Below are 25,751 nucleotides of genomic sequence, written 5' to 3'. Positions count from 1 at the left end.
ACAGGCAAGCAGAGGAGATCACAGGCCTACTATTACACCTTGCAAGCCCATTTTCATAGGAAGCCACAAACATGTCTGTGACTATATGCCAGACCTTGGGCTTTATGGTTTGCCTGATAGGAGTTGCTGGAATTATTGCATCTACTTGCATGAACCAATGGAGCACGCAAGATCGTATGAACAATCCTATCGCGGATGTCTATACTTCCCAGGGGTTATGGCGTACCTGCACCACAGAGAGCAATGGTCTTACAGAGTGCCGTCCATTTTTGACTATCCTTGGATTGCCAGGTAGGAAATGCCCCTCAAGGTAGATCAAAAGAGCTTCAGGGATGAAATGAAAATGCTTGTGCATTAGATGCTACCAAGACTTTCTCTTCTTTCCTACTCAGATTGCTCTTGACTCAGAGATCTGTATTTTAGATTCTTGGCCTCTTGATCTCTTGCATTGATATGGTGCCAAAAGTTGAATATATGAATGCATAAGTCACCAAGTAGGAGCAGAAGCTAACATTTTTGCTATATTATTGCTCTCAAAAATGGGAGAACAAAATGGAGACATGGGAGATGTAAGATTTATAACCCTACATATCTTAAAGCAGCATTAAGGTTAGTTTAGGTCTGTTATTTTATTGTTTGGAGTCACTTTATAGGTATACTCAGTTTTGTCCTCGATGACCAGCTCATGAAAAAGAAGAGCGTTTGTATGTATCTTATTCTCCTGTCTTTCAGGGAATCATTGAAAAAGATTCATAGGCTATTGTCAAATAATAATAATCTCCACTAAGAAGACTTTCTAGAACTATATTTTCTCTCAGACACACAAATGTTATACAATTTCTTGTTTTTCTGAATACAATTTTAATATATGGGTTTCCTCAATCAGTTCTATTATCTAAAGTTATATAATGATAATTTTATAATTTTATAAAATTGTTATACAACTGTTATACAACAGTTGTGGTGGGGCCCAAGTAAGATGGTTTGCCTGATAGGAGTTGCTGGAATTATTGCATCTACTTGCATGAACTACTTGCAGAAGTATATCTTCTATATTGGAGAGGAGCTCCAGATCAGGAGAACAGGGCATCACATTTGCTGCACAGTGTGCTGGGACCCTGGAGGAAATCCAGGGAGCTGGAAGCTAAATTTGGACTGCTAACAAGGGCAGAACTATTGGGGGATGCCTAGGGTTGCTCAGGATAAAGAGCATCTTTAGGTTTCTTACCTTGGAGAGATTCATGCAACTCCATAAAACGTGATGTGTTGTCTTGGAAAAAGAGGAAGTGAGAAAGATGATATTTTAATGAAACAAGTATCACAGGCAGTAGTAAATTGACTAGAAACAGAAGCAATTGAGAACAATGAAATCCTATTTTTATTTATTTAATTAAAAACGCACCAAGCAAGATAAGACATCCCTGACTAAGGCAACCACATTAATCAAAACAGTAAAAAAAAAAGATAAATAGAGGTTTCACAGACACAATCTGTTTGTAGGCCTTCTAGCAGAATCCAAGGGAGTGGGTGCTTTCTGTAATCTCTGGGTGATGCTGCTACAGAGGGTAGAGGACGTGACTGAGAAGACAGCTTCTATGACATTTAATTGAAGGGATTTGGAGAGCAGTGATTCTGCCCAAATTTGCCAGGTGGGCAGAAATGAGATAATATTTAATTATTTATCTTCATTAGCATGAAGTGGTGGTTTTAATAGATATATGTATGGATTATTCTTGATGTTCTTTTTAACTGTTTGTTGGGAGTTGCCCAAATTAGACTAATTAATTGCACAGAGCATAGCCAGATTTAGACATTTGAAGAATACAAATGTATTTGCATTAGATACATATATATTATGTAGATGTAGTTGTAACTGGATACATGCATACACATTAGTATAATATTTTTACGCTACCTTTTATCCTTTCCAGTCTTTACCTGGAAGGATTGAGGTTTGCGGCTTATTTATCTTTTAGTTTTATCTTATTGTTATTCTGAGAGCTCACTATAATTGTCTTAATGTAGGATTTGCAAGTTTGCAAATCCTACATTAAGACAATTATTGTGAGATCTCAGAATAACAGTAAGATAAAACAAAAGATAAATAAGCCGCAAGCCTCAATCTAAAATGCTGTAATTATTTTGACTCCTCAAATTATGATCAAAAAGCAAGATCACTTTGGTCTAAGTCATTAGCTAAGGCTTGATGATGCACCAATCAAAGAAACAAACTTGTCATAAGCTGTCCCACCCCCCCAAAAAAACCTGGGATAGTGGCAGCAAACACAAAGTGGTTGAAGCATAGGACAGGCCCTGGGAAAATAGGAAGTGAATGTGTTATTTCATCATTGTGGTTAGATCTGAGCATGTCAAATCATCTCAACCATATCTGTAAATCAAGAGGACTCAAAATTGCATTGGAAAAATTGAATAAAATATCTTGTTAGCCACTTTATGTCCCCCTGAACAAATGTCCCCTAGCAGTGTTTTTGGATGTCAGACATGAGTATGCTTTAATATATACAGTAGGTGATGTGATTATAAGTTCCTTTGTTGGCTGAAGGGAAATCCATTTTTGCTACCAATGTTTAACATTCAAAATAACAAAACAAATGCAGCTGTGAAGTAAAATATGAAATGTTGTATGAACTTCATTTCCCCAGGTTCTTAAATTAAGAAAGAATCACTTGGGAACAGACCTTGTTTTGAGGGAGACAGGAGACAAACCTATCATATATTCCTTGGCTAAAGTAACATCAGTGCACAAGCCAGGAGTGTTTTTTGTAAGGTTCAGCACCACGTACATCTTTTTAATTAACTTGTCATCCTAAAGTCCTTCCAGACAAAATCAATTAGCATGTAAATTCCTCACCCATAGAAATAGAGAAATCTTTTGTATACTTTTTCTGTATATGTGTGTATGCGCATGCACATTTCCAAACTTATTTGTCTTCATGTTTATTTCTACTTCACAACCATTACTCCTAAGATAAAAGGAGTGCGTCTATCTGTCTATCTGTTGAAATACATTATATTTATATTTAATTTTATCTGTATATTTGAGAGACAGTCTAATTTTTGAGAGTATAAAGAAATAAATTCTTTCTGCTTTTATTATTGTGTGCTATTTCTAATCTCTTGAGTGTAGACACAAAATAATAGTCTTTCCAATAGTGTAGCTCCATTTTTAGTGATAGGAGTAATGTGGGGGTTGGGCTCTGATAGAGATGTCTTTTCCACCATTCTAGAACAAAAGTAAAGTAAGTATAAAAAAATCATAACAATGGTTATTGCAGTAGCAGTATAAAATCCACAATTCAGAGGAATAAGCTTGCCTTAACTGAGTCCCACCCATTTCTTTATTAGAGCTACTTCACTTGTTCAGACATAGTTAATGGGTCTGCCAGTATTTCTATTATGAAGCCCTATTTATTATTCTGACAATGGCAATTTATATTATGAACAATAGTGTCATAGTGAATAAAAATAGTAAGGCTGTAGTAGAGTAGCCAGGCAACCTAAATGCATTTGCTTTCTGTATTATCTTCCTATACAACCCCCCACACATTCCTATTTTCACACAAAAACATCTTTGAATTTTTTTTTTGAAAGACCGCATTTTCTAAATTATTAGTGGTTAACAAAGAAAAAAGATGCGCTAGTGAAGAATATATTTAAAAAGGAAAAATGTACTATACGTTTTGGTGTCACAATCCTCAAACCATTTATACTGCTGTAGAATATTCAATAGTCACATCTCAATCTTGAGAATTATACCCCAAACTAATACATGCTTAGCTAAGCAGGAATTAATTATCCCTCAAAATCAAATGTGCTTGTTCTGATTCCTTCTTTCTTCATTACCCATGTTCTCTGTGCTAGATAATATAACTTGTCATTAACTAGTTATTCAGAATCTATCTAAAGTAAATTTCACATGATGTCTTAGACCTTAATAAATATGTACTGGAATCTGTAGGAATTTCAGTAGGATATTTCAAATCAAAGAAGGGTTCTAGGACATTATTGCTCCTATTGTTGGTGTCTTCCATCTTGCTGAGCAGCAGAGTCCTACATGTATTTACCTGCATGAAGGTAAAATTTCACTGGGAAATTTGTTTTCTGGGGGTGGGGAACGTTTGCATTCATGCCAACTATCAATGGAAAGAAATGCAACATTGTTTGCAGCCCTGACACACAATTCCTTGAACCTCAAGTCTAAAGATAATATTGAATATTGAAAATAGCACTTGGTAAAAACTCCATGAATTTATATCAAAGCCATCCAAATTAGTGCTATGACCTAATTTTATGGTAATTAGTACCACAGGTTAATAATGGGCTGTGCTTCCTTTTCTTAATCTTCTTTCAGGCAGCTTTATCAAATGACTTTAGCCCTAGTGTTTTGGAAGCAGTGAAAAAGAAATCCCTTTCTTTTCCACTTTCCCCATTCCATAGACCATGTCCTTCTCCATTGTCTTTTAATTTTTTTTACAAACTAAAGAATCCCAAATACTCTAGCTTCTTATTATAGCAAAAATGATTTATTTTGGTTGCTGAATTACTTTGCAGGTGATTTATATCATCTTTAGCATGGGGACTCCAACTATTACCCTATTCCAAATAATACTACTTTATAGATTTTTAGCTCTTTTGTTTTCAGCCCCATTCCTAATGATTCCTAATATGGAATATGCTGCATCTTGGCAAAAAAAATCATCACATAAAGAAAAATTATATTAGCCTTAGTTGGATCCTACCTTATGCAACATTCCCTGCTCATAGTAAAGGTGAAATACCAATCAGGTTTGATACAGTTTGGCCAATTTATGTGAGCATAATCTAACCCTGTTTTATTCTAAATATTTCCATAATATGTATGCAAGCTAGAACCTGTAATCTGGAGTCTACCTTGCATTCCACCAACTGAGAGACCGCCTCCTGCCAATTACCTCCCAAAGACCAATTCGATCGCACAGGCTTGGCCTTCTCCGGGTTCCATCTGCCAGCCAATGCCGGTTGGCGACCCCCCGGGGGAGAGCCTTCTCTGTTGCTGCTCCGGCCCTCTGGAACGAGCTCCCCGTGGAGATCCGGACCCTTACTACCCTCCCGGCCTTCCGTAAAGCTACTAAGTCCTGGCTGATCCGGCAGGCTGCGGGCTGTTAAAGCACCCAGCCCCATCTTAATTGTGACTGTTGTAGATTTTAAAATTGTTTGTATTGTCTTATTTATTCCCTCCCCTGTTTATTGTGAGCTGCCCGGAGTCCTTCGGGAGTGGACGGCATACAAAACCAATAAACCAAACCAAACCAAACCAAACTAGGACATACTTGCAAGTGGTCTGTCACTTGAAAGGAAGACTGAGAAATTCATGGTTGGATGGAACCGATCAGACTCTCAAAAGAAGAGAGAAGTTTAAAGAACAAGAAGCAATGTTTGAAGCAGTATATAGATGTAGTGAAAGTAAATAAGGTTTGCAATGTTAGAAGGCATGAAGAGTTATATTAAATAGTATTGCTGTAAACTTAAGATTGGATTAATATTCCTTTTCTCTTATCTCTTGCCTTTAATTTATTTTACTTCTTTCTTATTCTGTTTTGTGTTTTGAAAAATTGAAAAATGGTGCCATAAATAGATTAAAATTAGGATGATAAAGTATTAAGAATGCTATAGAAATGGTAAGAAGACATACACCGTATACAAGTCCCAATGGATTTAAAGAGAGATGCACACTTCTGTAAAATATAAGGATAATGGACAATGCCACAAATGAATTGTGACACATGTTCACAAACCTTCTAAATTTCTTCATTCAGGATTTTGCTTCTACAAGGTATTTTGTTAAGGTAATGATTTAACAGTGTTAAATGGCACTAATTATAACATTTACTTCGTTTAAGCTAAATTATGGCTGATATCAAGAACCTATTATCTATTATCTGAGATAACAATGTTTTCTAAACAAAAAGCAATGCAAACAACAAAATAAGAAACAACCTATCAATAAAGCTGCCATTAATAAGTTACCAATCATATAAAAATGGATGTGTTTAATACAACTATGCTTTTCTTATGGACCTACCTATCCACTTTAAAACATACTGTGGATTTTTGATCAACCATTTTTATGGCTCAAATATGGTATTTACAGATACTTCAGCAAAATCATTTTTTATTGCAGATTATAGATGTCACAAAATCATGTCCAGGTTTATTTGGTTCCACCACAAAACCGCACTCGACTAAACCGCATCCGACTAAACTGCGTCGCTGATGTCATCAAAAGGCGACAACAGCGCGGAGACAGAAGCACGCTGTAAACCCTAAACCTAAAATTAATCCCTAAACCTAAACCTAACCCCCCTAAACCTAATCCTAAACCTAACCCTAAACCTAACCCTAAACCTAACCCTTAACCTAACCCTAAACCTAATCCTAACCCTTAACCTAACCCTAAACCTAACCCTAACCCTAACCCTTAACCTAACCCTAAACCTAACCCTAACCCTAACCCTTAACCTAACCCTAACCCTAAACCTAACCCTAAACCTAACCCTAAACCTAACCCTTACCTTAAGTTGAATCGGCTTGCTTTCAAAGCGCTATTTAAAGCACCCTTCTTTCTCCCCGCTGGCTGTTGTCGCCCTGTTGATGACATCAGCAACGCGGTTTAATCGGGCGCGGCTTAGTCGAGCGCGGTTTTGACGGGTCACGGGTTTATTTCCTTATCCTTCAGGATGCTCCATGTATTTTCTAAAAAACACTGTTGATCCTCACCGGCCTCCTTCCCCAATATTCTTCCATGCAATTAGGTTCTTATAAACATTGGCATGGTATTATCGTGGGATACATGGTGACAATCGACACAATGGTGATCATTTAGTTAAAGAATTAGACTCCCAATGGCAATACATAGTTATGGTCTAGTGAAATTAAGGAAAAAATACTATTAAGTTCATGCATGATGTCTAAAATTATAATTGCTGTATTTGCCACTCATTAGAAACATATTGGAACTTCAAAATAAACATAATTCCTGCTGCTTTTACTACATGAATACCATATTCAATATGTGGATTTTCAGACATTACTGATCTTCAGTTTTTATCATCATTTATCATTAGCTATACTTGCTAGGAACAGAGAGAATTGGAAGCCAAGAATATTTTCAGGACCACACAATGTCCATCGTTGATGGACTTTGTTAACAGAATATTTGTATTTGTATTTGCATTTGTATTTAATGGATTTATAGGCCGCCCAATCCCGGAGGACTCCGGGTGGCTTATAGAAAAGAAATAAATTGTAAAAAAAAAAAGAATTAAAAAAAGCAAAGAAAACAGTTTAAAAGATCACCATGCACCCAATCTGATCGGGGCTGGACCTCAGTAATGAGGTCAATAGCCCCAGGCCTGCCGGAATAGCCAGGTTTTGACAGCGTTTCGGAAGGCCATGAGAGTGGGTAGGGTCCGGATCTCTGGGGGTAGTTCATTCCATAGGGTCGGGGCGGCTACAGAGAAGGCCCTCCTCTGGGGAGCCGCCAGCCGACATTGCCTGGCTGACGGCACCTGAAGGAGGCCCGCCCTGTGCGATCTTACCGGCCATTGGGAGGTATGCGGCAGTAGGCGGTCTCGCAGGTATCCAGGTCCTAAGCCATGTAGGGCTTTAAAGGTAATAACCAGCACCTTGAATCGCATTCGGAGACCAATAGGGAGCCAGTGCAGCTCGCGGAGGATAGGTGTAATGTGGATGTATCTTGGTACACCCAATATCGCTCACACGGCTGCATTCTGGACTAATTGTAGTCTCCGAATGCTTTTCAGGGGCAGCCCCATGTAGAGCGCACTACAGTAGTCTAGTCTTGAGGTGACGAGGGCATGAGTGACCGTTTGAAGTGCCTCCCAATCCAAATAGGGCCGCAACTGATGCACCAGGTGAACCTGGGCAAAGGCCCCCCTGGTCACAGCCAACAGATTATGTTCTAATGTCAGCTGCAGATCCAGGAGGACCCCCAAGTTGCGGGCCCTCTCTGAGGGGTGTAAATTTTCACCCCTCAGGATTAAGGATGGACTATCTGGGCTGCCCTTCAGGGGCAACATCCACAGCCACTCGGTCTTGTCAGGATTGAGTGCAAGTTTGTTCACTCCCATCCAGATCCTGACAGCTTCCAGGCATCGGCACATCATGTCCACCGCTACACTGAGCTGGCACGGGGCGGAGAGATACAATTGTGTATCGTCCGCATATTGATGGTATTTAATCCCATGCTGATGAATGATCTCACCCAGTGGCTTCATGTACTTGTTAAATAGGAGGGGGGACAAGACCGAACCCTGCGGCACACCATATTTAAGGGGCCTAGGGGTCGACCTTTGCCCTCCAACCAACACTGATTGCGACCTGCCGGAGAGGTAAGAGGAGAACCACCGTAAAATGGTGCCTCCCACTCCCACCTCTTCCAGCCGTTGCAGAAGGATACCATGGTCGATGGTATCGAAGGCCGCTGAGAGGTCAAGGAGCACCAGGATAGAGGAATGTCCTCCATCCCTGGCCCGTCAGAGATCATCGGTCAGTGCGACCAAAGCGGTTTCAGTGCTGTACCCAGGCCTGAAACCAGACTGAAAGGAATCTAGATAATCTGCTTCATCCAAGGTCCGTCGGAGTTGAAGGGCCACCACCTTCTCAACAACCTTGCCCAAAAAAGGGAGGTTGGAGACCGGACCATAGTTTTTAAGAATAGCTGGGTCCAGAGAAGGCTTCTTGAGGAGGGGTCTCATCACCGCTTCCTTCAAAGGTTGCGGGAAAGATCCCTCCTGCAAAGATGCGTTTGTAATCATCTGGAGCCAGCCTCGTGTTACCTCCCTGCTGGTCAAGACCAGCCAGGAGAGACACGGGTTCAGTAAGCAGGTGGAGGCACTCATCGCTCCCATGGCTTTGTCCACTTCCTCAGGGGTGACAAGCTCGAACTCATTCCAGGAAATCTGATCAAGACTCTCCCTCAGCATCTCCGCTGGTACTGTCCAAGTGGAGTCCAGGTCTGCCCGAATCTGAGTGATTTTGTCCGACAGAAACTGAGCAAACTCCTCAGCCCTTCCCTGTAAGGGTTCCCCCACATCCTCACCCTTCAAGAGGGAGCGGGTTATCCAAAACAGGGTGGCTGGGCGAGATTCTGCGGACACAATAAGAGCAGAAAAATGTGCACATTTTGCCACCCAATAAGTCCTAATAAAGGCTCTTAATAGTGTTCAGTCAGATTCGGAGTTACTAGCCCTCCAGCGTCGCTCTAGGCATCTCTTTTGGCGCTTCATCTCCCAGAGTTCCTCGGTAAACCAAGGTGCCCTCCTGGACCCACTGCCGCGAAGAGGCTGCAAAGGCGCAATCTGATCCAGCGCCTCAGTCGCCGCAGTATTCCAGGCGGCAACCAAGGACTCTGTCAGATTGTGGGCAAGGGAGTCAGGTATCACTCCAAGCTCCTTCTGAAATCCCAGCAGGTCCATCAGGCGCCTGGGGCGGAACCACTTAATCGGTTCCACCTCCCTGCAATGGGGGAGTAGCTTCCCAAAGTCAAGCCTCAGCAAGGAGTGATCTGACCATGACAAGGGCAAGATCTCTATGCCCCTTAATTCAAAATCACGTCTCCACTGCCCCAAGAGAAATACAAGGTCGAGCGTGTGTCCCGCTCTATGAGTCAGACCCTGAACTACTTGGGTCAAGTCCATGGTTGTCATGGAAGCCATGAACTCCTGAGCCCCGTCAGAGTGTTCGCCTAGAGATGGCAGGTTGAAGTCCCCCAGCACAATTAGTCTGGGGAACTCAACCGCCAACCCGGCTACTGTCTCTAGGAGCGCAGGCAGGGCTGTTGTGACGCAGCTGGGAGGTAGGTACATCAAGGACAAGCCCACTTGAACCCCTAGGTCCAACTTCAAGAGAAGAGACTCACACCCCACAATCTCTGGGGCAGGGATCCTGTGAGGAACTAATGACCTTCGGATAATAACTGCTACTTCCCCACCCCTTTACTAGTGTCATGGTTGGTGGAGCACCTGGAACCCTTCTGGGCACATTTCTGAGAGGGGGACTCCTCCCTCATGACCCAGCCAGGTTTCAGTAATACATGCCAAGTCTGCCCCCTCGTCTAATATTAAGTCCCGGACGAGGGGAGCTTTATGAACCACAGACCTGGCGTTTAGCAACAGCAACCTGAGACCAGGGCCCTGACTTCCCCTGTCACTAGGTCCTTGAGTTGAGCTTGAAGGGCCGGAACAAGGGATCGTTGTGATGCAGCCAGCCCCTTTCCCCCGGTAATGGCTAGCCCTGCAGCTCCCGTCATACCTGCCCCTCCCGGTCGTAAGCGAGATGCTCCGACCCGCCCCCATCCCTGAAACTGGTCTTTCTATAAATATAACAAATAATTCCAGATTGGGGTACACTTCAGTATTACTGGTCGCATTTGTACACGGTGTTTTTTAGGAATATACAATGACCAATGTTAATGTGGGGGACCAAATGAAAAATAATATTTATATACATGTAGAATGTGATAATAAATCTGCTCTCAGAATTAACTTTTAAGTGGACCTGGCAATTTAGCTCTAAAGACCTAAACTAAATGGTTTTCATATTTAAATGATTATTTCACGGTTTTCTTTTTAAAAACCAGATTATCTTGGGGGATGTAATTATTCATGTTTCACTATTCAGAAGGGTGGGGAAATATTTTCCCCCCAGGTTTGAACTGACTGGATGTCACCCTGTGGGAGTATTCTGTATTTGCTAAAAACAAAGTCAACATGAGTTAACAGGTAATTTTCTAGAAGCAGCCATGATAACATTGAAATGTTCCAATGGGTGCAGTGATTACTATCAAAGACATGTTTGTCTGAGGAATGGGCTGATAAAAAAGGTGTGGGTTGCTGAAACTGGGATTAGGGTGTGGTTTTCTGACAAAGAACACGCTATATGAATTTGAATGTGCAGCACAGTAACTGTTGCAGGATCCAGAACAATTCTTATCTGCAAGGGTAACTTCATAAAGGGATACATCCACCATCACTCTTCCTATAATTTGTTAATTGGAACTCAGGGTAAAGAGTAGCTTGTTACTTAATTGTCACTGTCTTCTAATAAGAGATTTTACAGATAATATGATTGAACTCTACATAATGCCTATTTAACATAGGAAACTTCATGTTAAATCTGATCACACAGACCATGAAATATAATTGTCTCAGTAGAAGGATAATAATATGAAATGAGCTTCCCCTTACTGAACTTCTTCCTCCTGTGATCCCATTACAGTGTAACACTGTAGTTGGGCCCCTGTAGTTCTTCCACAGCCTCTTTCCAAGGCCAGTCTGAACTGTGTGTAATACTATTTACAGTTTTTCACCAAATTTCAAAAACAGATTGTAAACATTAAAAGTTAAGATGAATCCTTGCCACCTTCAAAATTTGTTTCTGTGCCTGCTTCCTTCCAATAAAGCGTAGGGAAAGAGTCTAATGTTTGGCAACAGACATTTGAACAACAGGATTGTCTACTGAAAAATATTTTTAGTTTACACAAAAAAGTGTTGACTATATTTCCTTGAGATGATAGTGCTAGTCACCCATCTACATTTGCTGGGTTAGGGTTTGGGTGTTAGCACAATGTATTCTATTATTTTAGATCTATGTGCTTCCCCATAACTAAATTCCACATTGATTAGTTTTCATATTGGGTTATTCATCAATGCCATCATAATTAGGTTTTACATAAGCTTTTGGACTGCCTTTCATATAATTTATGTTACGTTGTAACAAATAGCAATTCAAAGAAAGGATTCATAGAGACTAAAATTGCCTTCTTATAAATACAAGTTTTGATTGACTAAGCTGGATGGTCACCATTTTTTGGTTACATTCAGCACATACTCTCAAAATTCCAAATAGCTTAAACCTCCCACCTTAAAAAAATACAGCAGCTATACATGTACTATCTATCTATCTATCTATCTATCTATCTATCTATCTATCTATCTATCTATCTATCTATCTATCTATCTATCTACTATCTATCTATCTATCTATCTATCTATCTATCATCTATCTATCTATCTATCTATCTATCTATCATCTATCTATCTATCTATCATCTATCTATCTATCTATCTATCTATCTATCTATCTATCTATCTATCTATCTATCTATCAATCATCTATATCTATATTACCTATCTCACCTAAATAATTCCAGTTGGCTCACAACAGCCAAATAAAACAAGTTGTGTATTTATGTATCACAATTATAAACACTAAATCTCTGGTTTCATGCATTATTGGATTGTCCTGGCTTTTTGGACTATTTTTCACACAATGTTTTTATTCAATAGTCTATGCATAATAATTACCTTGTAAAACCTAATTATAGCTTTCATTCAGTTCACAACAAAAATATTGTATTGATTGTGTCTGCTACAAATAAAGATATTGTATTTGGATAAAAGCTGGAATTGTTTCTAGGTCAGAGTTGAAGCACTAGAAAACTGATGAGCTGAAATCCAAGAGATGATGGTGATGTAGGTCTTCAACTTCAAAGCAGTTTGGTAATTTTATATCACCTTCAAGAGCTATTATAAAGGAGAAAAAAATAGAAGTCATGTTCTAATTCCCATAGCCTTTGTGTTTCTTTTTTTAAAAGAAGTGATTACATAAAGTTTTTCTCTCTCAATACAAGTGAAAGAATTTCTCATTCAAATCAATATCATGTAATGTGTCAGTAATTCAGCTATGGGTTCATAAACCTATACTTATGGAACTGTGGACAATTGTTACAGTTATGCACATCTTTTATGCTCCAGTTACATGGCTTTGGCATTGAAATCCATGTGATAATTCCTCTGCTGAACAGAAAAGAAATGCTAAGATCTTCCCTGAAAAATCACACAAAAATAAAAAAGGAGTACCGGATTAAAGTAATTTCTCAGTGCTCTATAAACTGTGGTTTATAAATATTTAGTCTGAATAGAACCATAATACATTCAGTTATTACTACTAATATAATATGGCTGAGTTACTATGGCAATTCTCTGATGATTTTTTTGTACATTAAATTTATTTAGTCTGGATCACAAAGACCATTTCAAGTCAACTCTCTCCCATGTAGACTCCTTGGGTGACTTTGAATCAGTCACTATTTGTCCGCCTAAATTATTTAGAGGGCATTGTGGGCAAGAATTGGAAGAGAATATCCTTTGTACTCAATCAAATATGTCTAGAAGAGAGCTAGTTTGGGGTAACCTTGGTGTAAGATACAATATTGTTTCATTTGAATCAATCAAGTAATCAACAAGTACAATTGTTTCTGAAGAGCGAGTTTAGTGTAGCGGTTAAAGTGCCAAGACTGAGAGTTACAAAACCAGCTGGGTGGTCTTCAGATGGTTATTATTGCTCGCCCCTAGGAAGAAAGTAACAGCAAACTAATTCCAAAAAGTCTTGTCAAAAAAGGTGCAGAAACTTACTCAGGCAGTTGCCAGGAATCAATGCTGACTCAAAGTCACCTCTCCCCCATTGTTTTTATTATTAATGTTTAATTAAGTTCTTGATAATTTAATTTAATTTTGAATAGTTACAAGGTTACACTTCACAAAGAATGAAAACTCTTTCAAAGCAATTCTACCATGCACACAATATTAAGAACATAAATGAATAAAAGCAGCAGGGTACATTAAAAATATATTGAGTTTGGTAAAAAGTGCTAATGTCTAGCATCTAATTGCAGATTACTTTGTAAATTCAGGGGAAAAGCTAAGTGAATGCCTTGGAAAATAATTTAGAACTTTAAAAAAGCAATTAGTTAATGAGTTCCCCCAATCTTTGCTTTAAAATTGCTCTTCTGTCAGGCTGACCAGCCAAGTTTCTTTATTGGGGAGGGAATGTTCGTAAGGTTTTGAATGCTGGTTTCAAAATGTGAGTAAACCAGTATGGGAGAAAAGTGCTTTTAAAGTAATTTGTTTAAAGTTAGCCCCATAATTTTAATGAGTCATGCAACTAATACAAGGAAGGCTGATCACATGAGTCTATTATTGAGAGCTCGTTAATATCTGCATTTTGCATTTAGTTACAATTTCCAAAGGGACTAACTTATGGTTCTGAATGTCATGAATGTACTGATAATGGAGATAAGGCAAACTCTGTACAGACAGGACTACGGTTAAAGAACTAATCATAACTGATAGAAAGTACTTTTCACTTCAGTTACTGTATGCAACATGATCTTATTAAATGAGATCAGTTGAAGGAATTATGGGATTGGGAATGCATTGCAATTTTTGTGGACCATAGGAACTTTTGCTTTCATGGGCAGCATCCTCCATAAAAAATAATAGTATTAAAATTATACTTCATCTGATTTCCAATATTCTCTTGATGGCATTTAAATATGACTGAGGTCTTACTTGGAATTAATGTATGTTTATTATTAGCAATAGCAATAGCAATAGCAGTTAGACTTATATACTGCTTCATAGGGCTTTCAGCCCTCTCTAAGCGGTTTACAGAGTCGGCATATTGCCCCGACAATCTGGGTCCTCATTTTACCCACCTCAGAAGGATGGAAGGCTGAGTCAACCCTGAGCCAGTGAGATTTGAACCGCCAAACTGCAGAACTAGCAGTCAGCTGAAGTGGCTGCAGTACTGCACCCTAACCACTGCGCCACCTTATTTTGTGTGTCTGTATTCTATTTATGTATATATTTTCAAGGCTGAAAGGCAAGGCATGAAATTAAATAGCTCAAATAGCTACTTAATTTTCATTCTTTTTGACTTAAGCAAATTAAAGCATTTTCCTGGGTCCTGGATACTGTGCCTATCGTGCCTAATAGAAATGTCAGCTCTGGTTGGAATACTTCCTAGTCAAAAGTCCTAACTGTTCAGCATGCCTACGCAAGAGCAGCTATTCACACAGTAATGTTTAATTTCAGAATGTGCATACCAAAGGTTGCAGATGTGATGCCAGTGAGAAGAATTAAAGCATGGTAGTGCCCTATGGGTGTGGGAAATTTGTGTATAAGCTCAGGGGAATTCTTAAACTGTACAATTGGTTTTTTTAAAAAAAAATACAGATGAATTTCCTCATTTGAGATAAGTTGTAAACTCCAGCATACCAAGTTACCCTACATACAACATCTCCATCTTGTTGCAATTATTTTTATTAAAATTGTGTGTTCTTCATGTTTTTATCATTTTGTGAGCTATAAACAGCTACAGTATATAGTCATTATAAATGCATAAATAAAATTAAAACTCATTTTTCTTTCATTGTTCAAGGTTATGTCAATGTAGTTATATCACTCTGATTTAAGAATAATTCCCAAGGCCCTAGATCACTCAATTTTTAAAATGTGGATTAGAGGCTTTTTCACCCGAACAAGTCTTCCCAAAACTCAAAATGCACAGAAAGTGTTCTCCATTTGGAACGTTGAAAAGATTTTTAAATGAAGCATTACACTTTGCTCAATTAATAACATGGAAAAATGTTAAATTACAGTGCTTTATAGAAGTAAAATAAGGCAAAACAAAACTAGGTTTTAATAGCATTATTGAGAAAGATCATTATGATGAAAATTAGCATAAATATATTGTTCTTATCTCTTTTTCCATAATAATCTAATTCATGATGCGTCAGACGTATGCAAAGCTAAACAAAACAATTCAGTATGTGACTGTATGATGAGTCTACAAAACACTTTATCAGAGAAAGTTGCTCTATATGGACTATTGGGCAAACTAGGAAGAAAAATTCTGGTTTCTAGTCTAAAGCCACCAACTGAGACACTCAACACATTCATCAGAAGTGAAACTGCTTTATCTTGTAAAAACAGGTTGAGCAAACAAAACGTATTAATGGAAACCATTTGATAAGGGCTGACACAACAATGATTTGCTAGTGCAGTGAAGGGGACTTTGGCAGTACCTTAACCTTGGTAGCAGAAGGAAATATGTCTACCACAATTTGCCAAGTGATGGGCTTTTGTGTCTCAGCCCTTGGATTTGCGGGCTGTATTGCGTCCACAGCAATGGATCCATGGAGCACCCAAGATTTATACAATAACCCAGTGACATCGTTATTCATGTATCAAGGCCTTTGGAGAACTTGTGTGAGCCAGAGTACGGGTCTTACTGAGTGTCGGCCTTATTATACAATTCTTGGGCTTCCAGGTATGGCCAAAGCTACCACAGTCATAAAATAAAAGTGAATGCTTTTTGTAATATGGCAAATACAATATTTTAAAAAGCTTGCCTATATAAATGATGATTATATTGACTACAGTAAGTAGATATATGTACTTTTAAGGTATTGTTGTCATTACAAAAGTAGTGAATAGAAAATACTAATGTTTAAACCTTGTTACTATTACAAAGGAAAAGAAATCAAAATTGGTTTGAAGTTGTTAGCTTTCTTTCTGAGCCTGATTTTTATTTGTTATGTTAAAACTAATTTAATATATACTTATTCATTATTTACTTATATGAGTAAAAGGCATGAACTCCCCCCAAGACAGTTTGATATTTTCCACTATGAAAAGTAGATTGCTGGCCTTAAAATATGAGAGAAAAAAAACAGTCATTTTAATTATTTAAAACTTCCACATTTTTATCAGAATTTCCTATGGTATTAATGTTGTGCCTAACTCATGAGAATATAAACTTGAAGGAAGTTAGATATACACACAGCAGTTATTGAAAAAAAGAACTTGAACTACCATTTGAATTGTACAAATAAGTTGCATATTATAAAACAACTCTTGAGATCAATCAACTTTTAGAAAAAGCTCAATGAAACACATCAACTAGTATGTTAAAAGTTTTGTTTTGTCTGGCATGTTTTTTTCTTCCTATGGTTGCATATCTTTCTTCTTTTTTATTGTTCTACATTTTTTGGTACAAATTATGATACTCATTATGAATGTATGTATTTACATGTATCATGTTAGGAATTTGAACTTTAGATTTAAATTACAAATCTAATTTACAGAAAATCTTCTAATAGTCTTATTTTAGTACTAAAATAACTGGTAAAACCATGATTTGGTTTTAGTTCAGTATTAACTATTTCATATTTTTAAGAGCTTTTATTTTTAAAGTATTTATTTATTTATTTATTTTTCTGGATATGTTTGTTTCATCATCAGAAAGATATCGTACACTTTGAATTGTTGGACAAGCATATGATGAAAAAAGTAGTTCTGAGCTAGACTGTGATGCTATAAATCTTAATGTTATTGATTTAATTTACTAACAAATGTTTACATTCCTTTTTTTCAAATAAATTTTAAGATTTAATAGGTTATTTTGCAGTAAACATTTCTAGAAACAATACTTTTGAAATTCATCACATCCCTATCTATTGAAAAGGATGCAAACCCAACACAAAATATTATTTTTTTATATCACAAAATGAGTTTAGAAGTAGCAGAGTGTGAATATCAATATACGCAGGAATGAAGTTCTACATCATTTTGGTCCCAAGTTTACTTCTAAATTATACTTATCAAACAACTACATAATCTGTACAAAACATAGTTTGTTTCTTATGTAATTCCATGTAAAAAGTAACAACTTTACTCAGTTGTTTACAATAATTGTACAATACTTATTACAATAATTATTAAAAGGAAATAAACTATTGTATTTAGCCATTAAGAAGTTAGAAGTTATCTTTAGCAAGTGAGTGATAGATTTTTTCTTTGAGTCTTGGGAGAAAGGACAAATAAATCAATAGTAAAGATATTTTATAACAGGAAGAGCAGGAATAATATGAGTTCTTGATAAATATGCTTTCCAAATTTACTAGAGTCATCATTTCAACATTTCCAAGCTATGGAAAATCTAACTCTGGCCTTCTCTTAATATTAAAAATTGAATAATTGCTGAAGCAATGAGAAAGAAGAAAGGAAATCAACCAAAATTTATGAACTAAATTTTGTCCATAACAAACAATTTACACAATATAATTTTGAAAAAGTAGCATATAAACATGCGGCTCATCTAGTGATTAGCAACGTATGCCAGGAAACTTCTGGTTTTTTAGTTCTTGTTTGGATATATTTTATTTCTGAATTTACAGTACACGTCTTTACAGAAGTAGGACCCAGTGCTTGTAATAAGATTTCCCCGTCAATTAAATATATGCAAGAATATAGAATGGAAGTCCAAAATTGGGTTAGAAGAGAACCAAAACAGTAGATTTCTTTGCTTCTTTTCCAGTGTATGGAAGCAATAGACCATTACCTTTTTACCTGGCAGATATATTTCCAGTTTTCATATTAGCAGTAATTATACAAAAGCTGAAACTTGTGAGGTTTGTACCCCTGATTTTTATGCCAGAAAGAGGCAGGGGATTTACAAATTAGAGAATAATGGCAAGATTTCCAAGGTCGGGAAAAGAACAGCTAAAATACCTGTTAAATTGAAAATGTGGAAGGGAGATGTACTGGATTTATACCTTCACAGGTTTCGTATGTGCTGCTAGAAGCAGAACATTTTCGTTTGAGAACTGAACTGGTTACTAATTGGCTTCAGTAGAATTTGAGAGGTTGGTTGTTGCCTTTACAGCACTTCAGAATCCAGCCTTGGACAACTGAAATATTAAGACAAATATAACATTATATAAATGATCATTCACCGAATAATTGGTTTTGGGTTTTTTTTTTTGGAGGGGAGAAGCATTGTAAGGCTGATATGTATATAAGACTCTGAATGTTACACCAGGTTTCTACAAGTTGGGAAAGAACAATAACAAAAACCAAGGGACATTTCAGGGTCCAGGTGCTACATGCAAACATAGAACTGATAAGAGACACACGTACAGGCTTACAATTTAACTTTGTTCTACCAGGAAAAATGGATACACATGAAAAGACTCTATGAATGTGAACTCTTTTGAAAGAGATTTGGGATTTGCTTCAGAGGTTCAGCTATTTCCTTCTTTCCTATGGATATTTTACACTAGCTTTGACTAAATTTCAACCTAGATCAACATCTAACTGCTGACTATTATGGCTATGCCAGATACCTCCAGGAAATGAATATTCAGATACTTCTAGATCAGGGGTGTCAAACTCAGTTTTATTCAAGGTTTGTGTTTGATCTTGGAAAGTGGGGGTGGCTAGCTTGACTCTTATTGGGGGCACCTGTGGTAGCCCAGGCAGGGCTGGGGGGAATCCATTGTCTCCAGAGGAGGAAGCCGAGACCAGGGAAAGTACCAATCCCTTGTCCTCCAGAGGAGCCTTGCCGTCTGCTGGTGGACAAGTGCTAAGGCAGGACTTTCCTTCCTTCCTTCCTTCCTTCCTTCCTTCCTTCCTTCCTTCCTTCCTTCCTTCCTTCCTTCCTTCCTTCCTTCTTTCCCTCTCTCCCTCCCTTCCCCCTTCCTTCCTTCCCTCTTTCCTTCCTTCCTTCCTTTTTACCTGCTTCCCTGCCTGCCTGACTTTTCTTCTTTTTCCTTCCCTCTTCATTCTCCTTTCTTCTTCCTTCTCATTTTTCCTTCTTTTTCTTCCTTGCTCTCTTCCTATCTTTCCTTCTTTTTCTTTGTCTTTCTTCTTTGCCTTTCTCCTTTCCTGTCCCTTCTTGGATGCCCCATTTTCGCTGGCAGAGGGCTGCAGGAGGTCGTCCAACCAAAAACGGGACTGGTTCTTCACTGTTTCCAGGGCATCCCCTTGGGTCATATCTAAGTACCCACGGTCTGGATCCAGCCTGTGGGCATTGAGTTTGACACTTCTATTCCAGATACACAAGTCTCTTGTGCGTGTTTTTAAAAATAAAAATATGACTTTTGACATGTTTATTCTTTTTGTGACTTTTTTGCTGTACGCTACCCACATTTACTTTTTGTGAGGGGGGGGCAGTTTATGAATTTTATAATTAAACAAATAAATTCTTAGCCAGATAGCTCAAGACAGCAGAGATTCTGCTAGTCAGCCTACCAATAGCTGGCATTTGTTGAGAAAAGGCCTCTGAAGATTATACCGTAATAGCAAATAGGTTTCCTGAATTCAGTTAGTCTTTTTTTCTTGAAGTCCCTCAATACTAATGCCCATTAAGGTCTTGTGTTAGCAAACTGATCATTCAGCTTTCTCTCCAGTATTTTCCTACCATTCCTGAGTCTATGATGAAAAAACAGTGGCTGACACCCAGATTACTTCATGGTTATATACAGAATTATGAACAATGTTTTTATGTATTCATTCACTTGAGACATTTTTCTCCATGTCTCCCTCTACTATTTTTTCCTCTTTTTAACAGCGATGCTCCAAGCTGTAAGAGCACTGATGATCGTGGGCATTGTGCTGGGTGCTTTTGGTCTCCTGGTGGCTACATTTTCTCTGAAATGTTTACGGATGGGCAACATGGAAGATTCTGCAAAGGCAAGCATGACTTTGGCTGCTGGAGTCATGTGCATTGTAGCTGGTGAGTTAGATTTTATATAGATTCCATCTATTTTAAAGAGGTGTTTGAAATTAAAAGATGGAGAATGTTTTAAAATGTTACAAGTGTCAAGAACTGTTAGTTGACCACATCCCCACCACTTCCCAATTACTAAAAATTGCATAAGGTTCTGATAAACTTACCTTAGCAGGTTACCTTTCTCATACCCAGTTCAAAGAGGCTTTTACAGCTTTAGTAATGAATCCCTGATGGGTCTTATAAGAGCCAGTATCAGAAGATCACATCTGAGACACATTCTCGTATTTGAGGCTGAGGAGATTTGCAACAAAGGGGATTTTGTAGGAAAAGGTCATCAAATGTACTGTCCTCCCCATTCACCTACAAACACTGACCAAGCCACCACCACTTCACACTCCATTCACTCCTAGCCAGAGGTGGTACTCAGCAGATTGTGACCAGTTCTGGAGAACCGGTAGCAGAAATTTTGAGTAGTTCAAAGAACCAGTAAAATCCACCTCTGACAGGGCCTGCTCCCATCTATTCCCTGCCTCCTGAGTCCCAACTGATCGGGAGGAAATGGGGATTTTGCAATAACCTTTCCCTGGAGTGGGGAGGGAATGGAGATTTTACAGTATCCTTCCCCTGCCATGCCCACCAAGCCACGCCCATTGCACCATGCCATGCCCACCAAGCCACGCCCACATAACCTGTAATAAAAGGTTTTGAATCCTACCACTGCAGTCCTAGCCCATTGTCATATGCAGATTTCAGGGCAGGGAGCTGGAGATGATTGTTGCCTGATATTTCATATATTGTTGCTTATAATATTTATAATGATTTCAATCGATTTCACAATTTGCCTGCTGCTTAAAATTATTTGTTGAGAACAGATCTAACAAATTATTTCTGCAGGACATTCATGTTGTCATGAAACAGAAATCCACCAGATGTGTTTAGTGCAGTACAACATCAGAGGGTGTAATGGTTGGAAGGGACTTGGAAAATTGTCTAGTTCAATCCCCTGCTGAGTACAGGAATCCAATATTATGCATGCCAAATAGAGGACCATTCAGACTCTACTTCAATAACTCTTTGTTCACTATTGAACAGCATCTCAGGAAATAAGATGTCCTGATCTCCAGCTCAAATTTACTTTTTTTAACGCAAGTCCATTGTTTCATTTTTTTTCCTTTTGGAAAAAAAAACAACTCTAGACAATTTCATCCATCTTGTGCATGATAGCCCTTCAGTACTTGAAGACTGAATATTTTCTTGAATTCTACTTAATTGATACGCTCTGAACACCCTCCAGTTGTCAATGTCCTTTCTAAAATGTGGTGGCCAGTACTAGATGATATATTTTATGTCCAGTTTTACCACCACAGATCAGAAGGGAACAATAATTTAATGTTTGGTCTCTAGCAAAACTCAGGGTGATGATACAGATGTAATTCAAGGACACTTGCATTTGCTTCTAGGTAGTTCTTCAATGTATAGTGTATAATTAGGAATCTAGTGAACTGGGCGCGTTTTCATTCACTTGTGCTGTAAACTGAACAAGGTGTTCTTTGCTGGATCTACAATTTGTCTATATATCCAATTCAGCAATGGATAAGTAAAAGCTTCTGGGAGTCCCAAAAAAAGAGCATGAAGATAATTGATCATTGTTCCTTCCTAGCAATAGATGATTATGGTTTGAGGATAGACTATAGTACTCTCATAGCAATGATATTCTTAAACTTCATGAATATTACAGTGAAGTAAACCTACCATATTTCTTGAGAAATAGAGCTTAAATCTGGTAAGTGGAGATTTTAAAAAACCCAGTTGCATGATCATAATATTGCCCTGCTTGTAATTACATAATAAATAAAAAAAAGTTTTGATAAAGTACAGTCTCATTGGGTCTGATTGAAAATTTCTGCTCTGGTTTGATAGGTATTTGTGCTATCTGTGGAGTATCTGTTTTCGCCAATATGCTTGTCACAGACTATTGGATGTCAACAGCTAATATGTACCAACCAGGAATGATGCAGTCACTCCAAGTAAGGTAAGTGCTTAGAAGGAGAACGCTGCTGCTCTTTTCCTAATATCAGCACCGAAATAGTAAGCTCATTTTGATAATCTTTTCACTCTCCACGTAATGGACTATGAGAATAACCTTGAGGAACAGGGCGAAGAGTTGCAATCAGGACTACGATTGGAGAAAAGACATTTCCAAAGCAAAATTATAATTCATCTACTAAGCCCTGGCCTTTCCCCCAAGGCATTTGGACCCAGACTAGCCAAGGCTTTTTGATCATCATTTTGTATATTGAGGTTTTACTAATATTACATGGTTACTTTTCCCCCCTGCATTTTCTTTGTTTCTCTTATACGTTGCCCAGAGTCAATGCTTCAGTTCGAAAGGACTATACATCAATCAAACAAACAAACATTTACTTACTTACCGGTATTTAGCATATGGAAAATACATGGACTTATTTGAAAAAAATCAAACATTGGGGTGGTGTAAGCTCTTGATGGGCATTTGGACACCATGTGATGGATATTTTGTTGAGGAGCACCAGAGTATAATAAGATAGGTAGGTAGGTAGGTAGGTAGGTAGGTAGGTAGGTAGGTAGGTACGTACGTACGTACATACATACATACATACATACATACATACATACATAATTTATATCCTATAAACAAGATTAATATATGTAATATTATTTTCTCATGTTAGAAATTATAATTTGGTAGCATTTTGGTAGAGTTTCTGGGAATCACATCCACGTTAAACAGGAAATGCATACCATGGAATGGGCAGGAAGAGTGCTTTAGTCATATTGCAGCTAGTGAGGCAAATTTGACATCCTGGATTTAAGCCCATCTGAGTTCAGTGGAATTAATCCAGAACTAATTTAGTCTGGCCCAGTTTATTCAGAAAAATTAAGTCCTGTCTTTTCTCTTCTTTTTGCAGATACACATTCGGCTCTGCTCTCTTTGTGGGATGGGTTGCTGGAGGCCTGGCCTTTGTAGGAGGCATTATGATGTGTGTTGCTTGCCGAGGACTGGTACCTGAAGAGACCCAGTGAGTGCTTATTCTTATACATGAACAATGTTGTTGTCAGGTTGCTACAGTTGTTGGAGCCAGTTATATGATGAAGGACTATGGAAGATTATTTTCAGTTATTCTACCTTTTTAAAAAAAATATGAGCAACTTTTACAGAAAGATGCAATAACAATCAACAAACAATGTTTAAAATCAGAAGCAGGAGATAATCAAGAACGGTTCTGGAAAAAATACAGCACATAAATTTGTTTCAGTATTAGTTGTTTGTATATTATCGTTTCTCCTCTAGTTGATTTCTTTAGTAGATACCCAGTAAAACCCAACTTTTATATTAAAAAGAATACCATTATGTAGCACAGTAGTAGTTATTAGTACTACTATAAAGTACTAATAGAAATACTTGTAATTCATACTCCTAGAAAATCACATTTAATGTGAGAAAAAAATAGATTATTCATGTTTTCAAATGTAATTCAGGCAAATAACCCACTCTATTGCTGAATTATGAGTTTGCTTATAGAAATGAAGTTTTAGGCATGCAAATTTCTCCCACAATAATATCACAAGAAGACCAGCTCTTTAGTGATGAAGCTTGATTTTTATGTGGTTAAGCCACTCATTTCCTGGAAAGTCTGCAAAATTCCAGAGACATTCTCCTCTCATTTTCCAGTTGATTATCTATCATTTTGGTGTGTGGAACATTTTGTTATTTTCATTTACTTTTTTCATTTCTTTCTAATGCTTGGACACTGTTATGTTGGCCAATGTGAGAAAATTAAAGAAGTGAGTAATTACTTGGCAATGGCATTGTTGCCCAAGCCCATGAATAAGGATTGTGACTTAGTGTGGAGTCTCTCAGTTGGCTGGAGATGATTGTTTGACTAGTTCTAAATAAGGTGCACAATACTGACATAGTTTTAATTCATTGTAATTGAGAGAGTATAATGGTAAGTAAGAAAGACTTTGGGAGATTGGGCAAAGATATGCTGCCAAGGAATGGGCATATAAGAGACAGCGTAGCTTTAACTGGATAGTAGGTGGGGCAAGACACTCATAAGAGACCCTTCCTAGCTTCCTTGCTGTAAAATATATGGGTGGAGAGAAATGTACTTTCAGATTTGCAATCTGAATTTGTCATGTAGATTGCAATAAAATAGAATTAAATCATCTGATTATTATTCCTATATGGTTTTCCCTGGGAGAAAATTTATATTATATTAGTTGTGTAGTCACTAGATATTTATAAAGTGTAGAGAACTATATTGAAAAAAAAACACCAGTGTGGATAACTCCAGGATAGACTGTTACTTCCCACTTCCACTAAATGACACCTTGATTTACTTCTCTTTCAGTTACAAGGCAGTCTCCTATAAGTCTGCTGGGTATAAATCTGGAACTGCTTATGAAACCAAGAAGACTCCAGTAATGGATAATAATACTGTCAAAAGTGATGAAGGAAGACGTTCCTACCCTACAAAATATGACTATGTATAGAAATTGCTCTGTTATTATATAGCTCCACACTCTACTTGTTAAAACTTTAGCTTTAGTCAAAACTAAGTGAAGTGTTAATGGTACGTTTCATCTCACTTTGAATTATTCTTAGGTTTGCCCTTATGATGCTGGAAATCCTTATCCAGTTGTTTATTAATATTTGCTTTATGATTGTGAATATTGTGGTAAGCTTGAAATGAACTGATTATTTCACTCTGCAAATAATTGCTTCCTTTTCAAAGTTGAAAACACCCCACTGCCCATTTACTATATTTTAAATAGGTGTAACTATATAGTAAAAAAACGGACATTGCAGTGTACAAAATTGAATCCATTTCAGGTTCATGCTTTGAGACTTTACAACAGTGTTTTTAAAAGTTTTGGGAATTTAAGATGTAAGGACTTCAACTCACAGAATTCCTATGCTGGCTAAGGATTTCTAGGTGTTGAAGTTCACATATTCTAAAGTTCCCAAGTTTGAAAAACACTTTACAGTTTTGGACAAATCTTGATAAACTACTCGGGCGTTTAGCTAAATCATTCAAAATTCAATACAAGTTAAGAAAATTATTTTATTTTCATTTCTAAAAGTAATATGTAACATTAGAATGAATCAGGGTGAACATGAAGTAGGATTGATTGCTAAAACAAATACCCTTGCTGTATTTCAGCAGGTATTAAGTTCTAGTGTGTTTTCCTTCTTAATTCATTCACTCTTACCAAAACACTGATATAATAAACATAAGTCAATTATTGTAACTTGCTTACAACAAATG

The 25,751-nt window shown here is 37.7% G+C and overlaps 1 protein-coding gene across 2 annotated transcripts; it reads left to right on the top strand.

Moving 5' to 3' along the window:
- Nucleotides 1-25,751, top strand: CLDN18 (claudin 18). 2 transcript variants are annotated; one of them, XM_014071194.2, is made up of 5 exons: nt 1-291; nt 20,278-20,442; nt 22,360-22,471; nt 23,388-23,498; nt 24,834-25,751. In XM_014071194.2, exons 1-5 carry the CDS (start codon nt 72-74, stop codon nt 24,973-24,975), a joined length of 750 nt encoding a protein of 249 aa, XP_013926669.2. In that variant the 5' UTR covers nt 1-71; the 3' UTR covers nt 24,976-25,751. The 2 variants fall into 2 exon arrangements, with proteins under 2 accessions (XP_013926669.2, XP_013926676.1); XM_014071201.2 differs by lacking the exon at nt 1-291 and adding an exon at nt 15,934-16,194.

Source organism: Thamnophis sirtalis, unplaced genomic scaffold (assembly GCF_051295495.1).
Source record: "Thamnophis sirtalis isolate CommonGarterSnake01/CBP01778 unplaced genomic scaffold, rThaSir2_p1.2 scaffold_11, whole genome shotgun sequence".
NCBI classification, from domain to species: domain Eukaryota; kingdom Metazoa; phylum Chordata; class Lepidosauria; order Squamata; family Natricidae; genus Thamnophis; species Thamnophis sirtalis.
The sequence above is the reverse complement of the archived record's forward strand: the minus strand, read 5'-3'. Positions and strand labels throughout refer to the sequence as shown.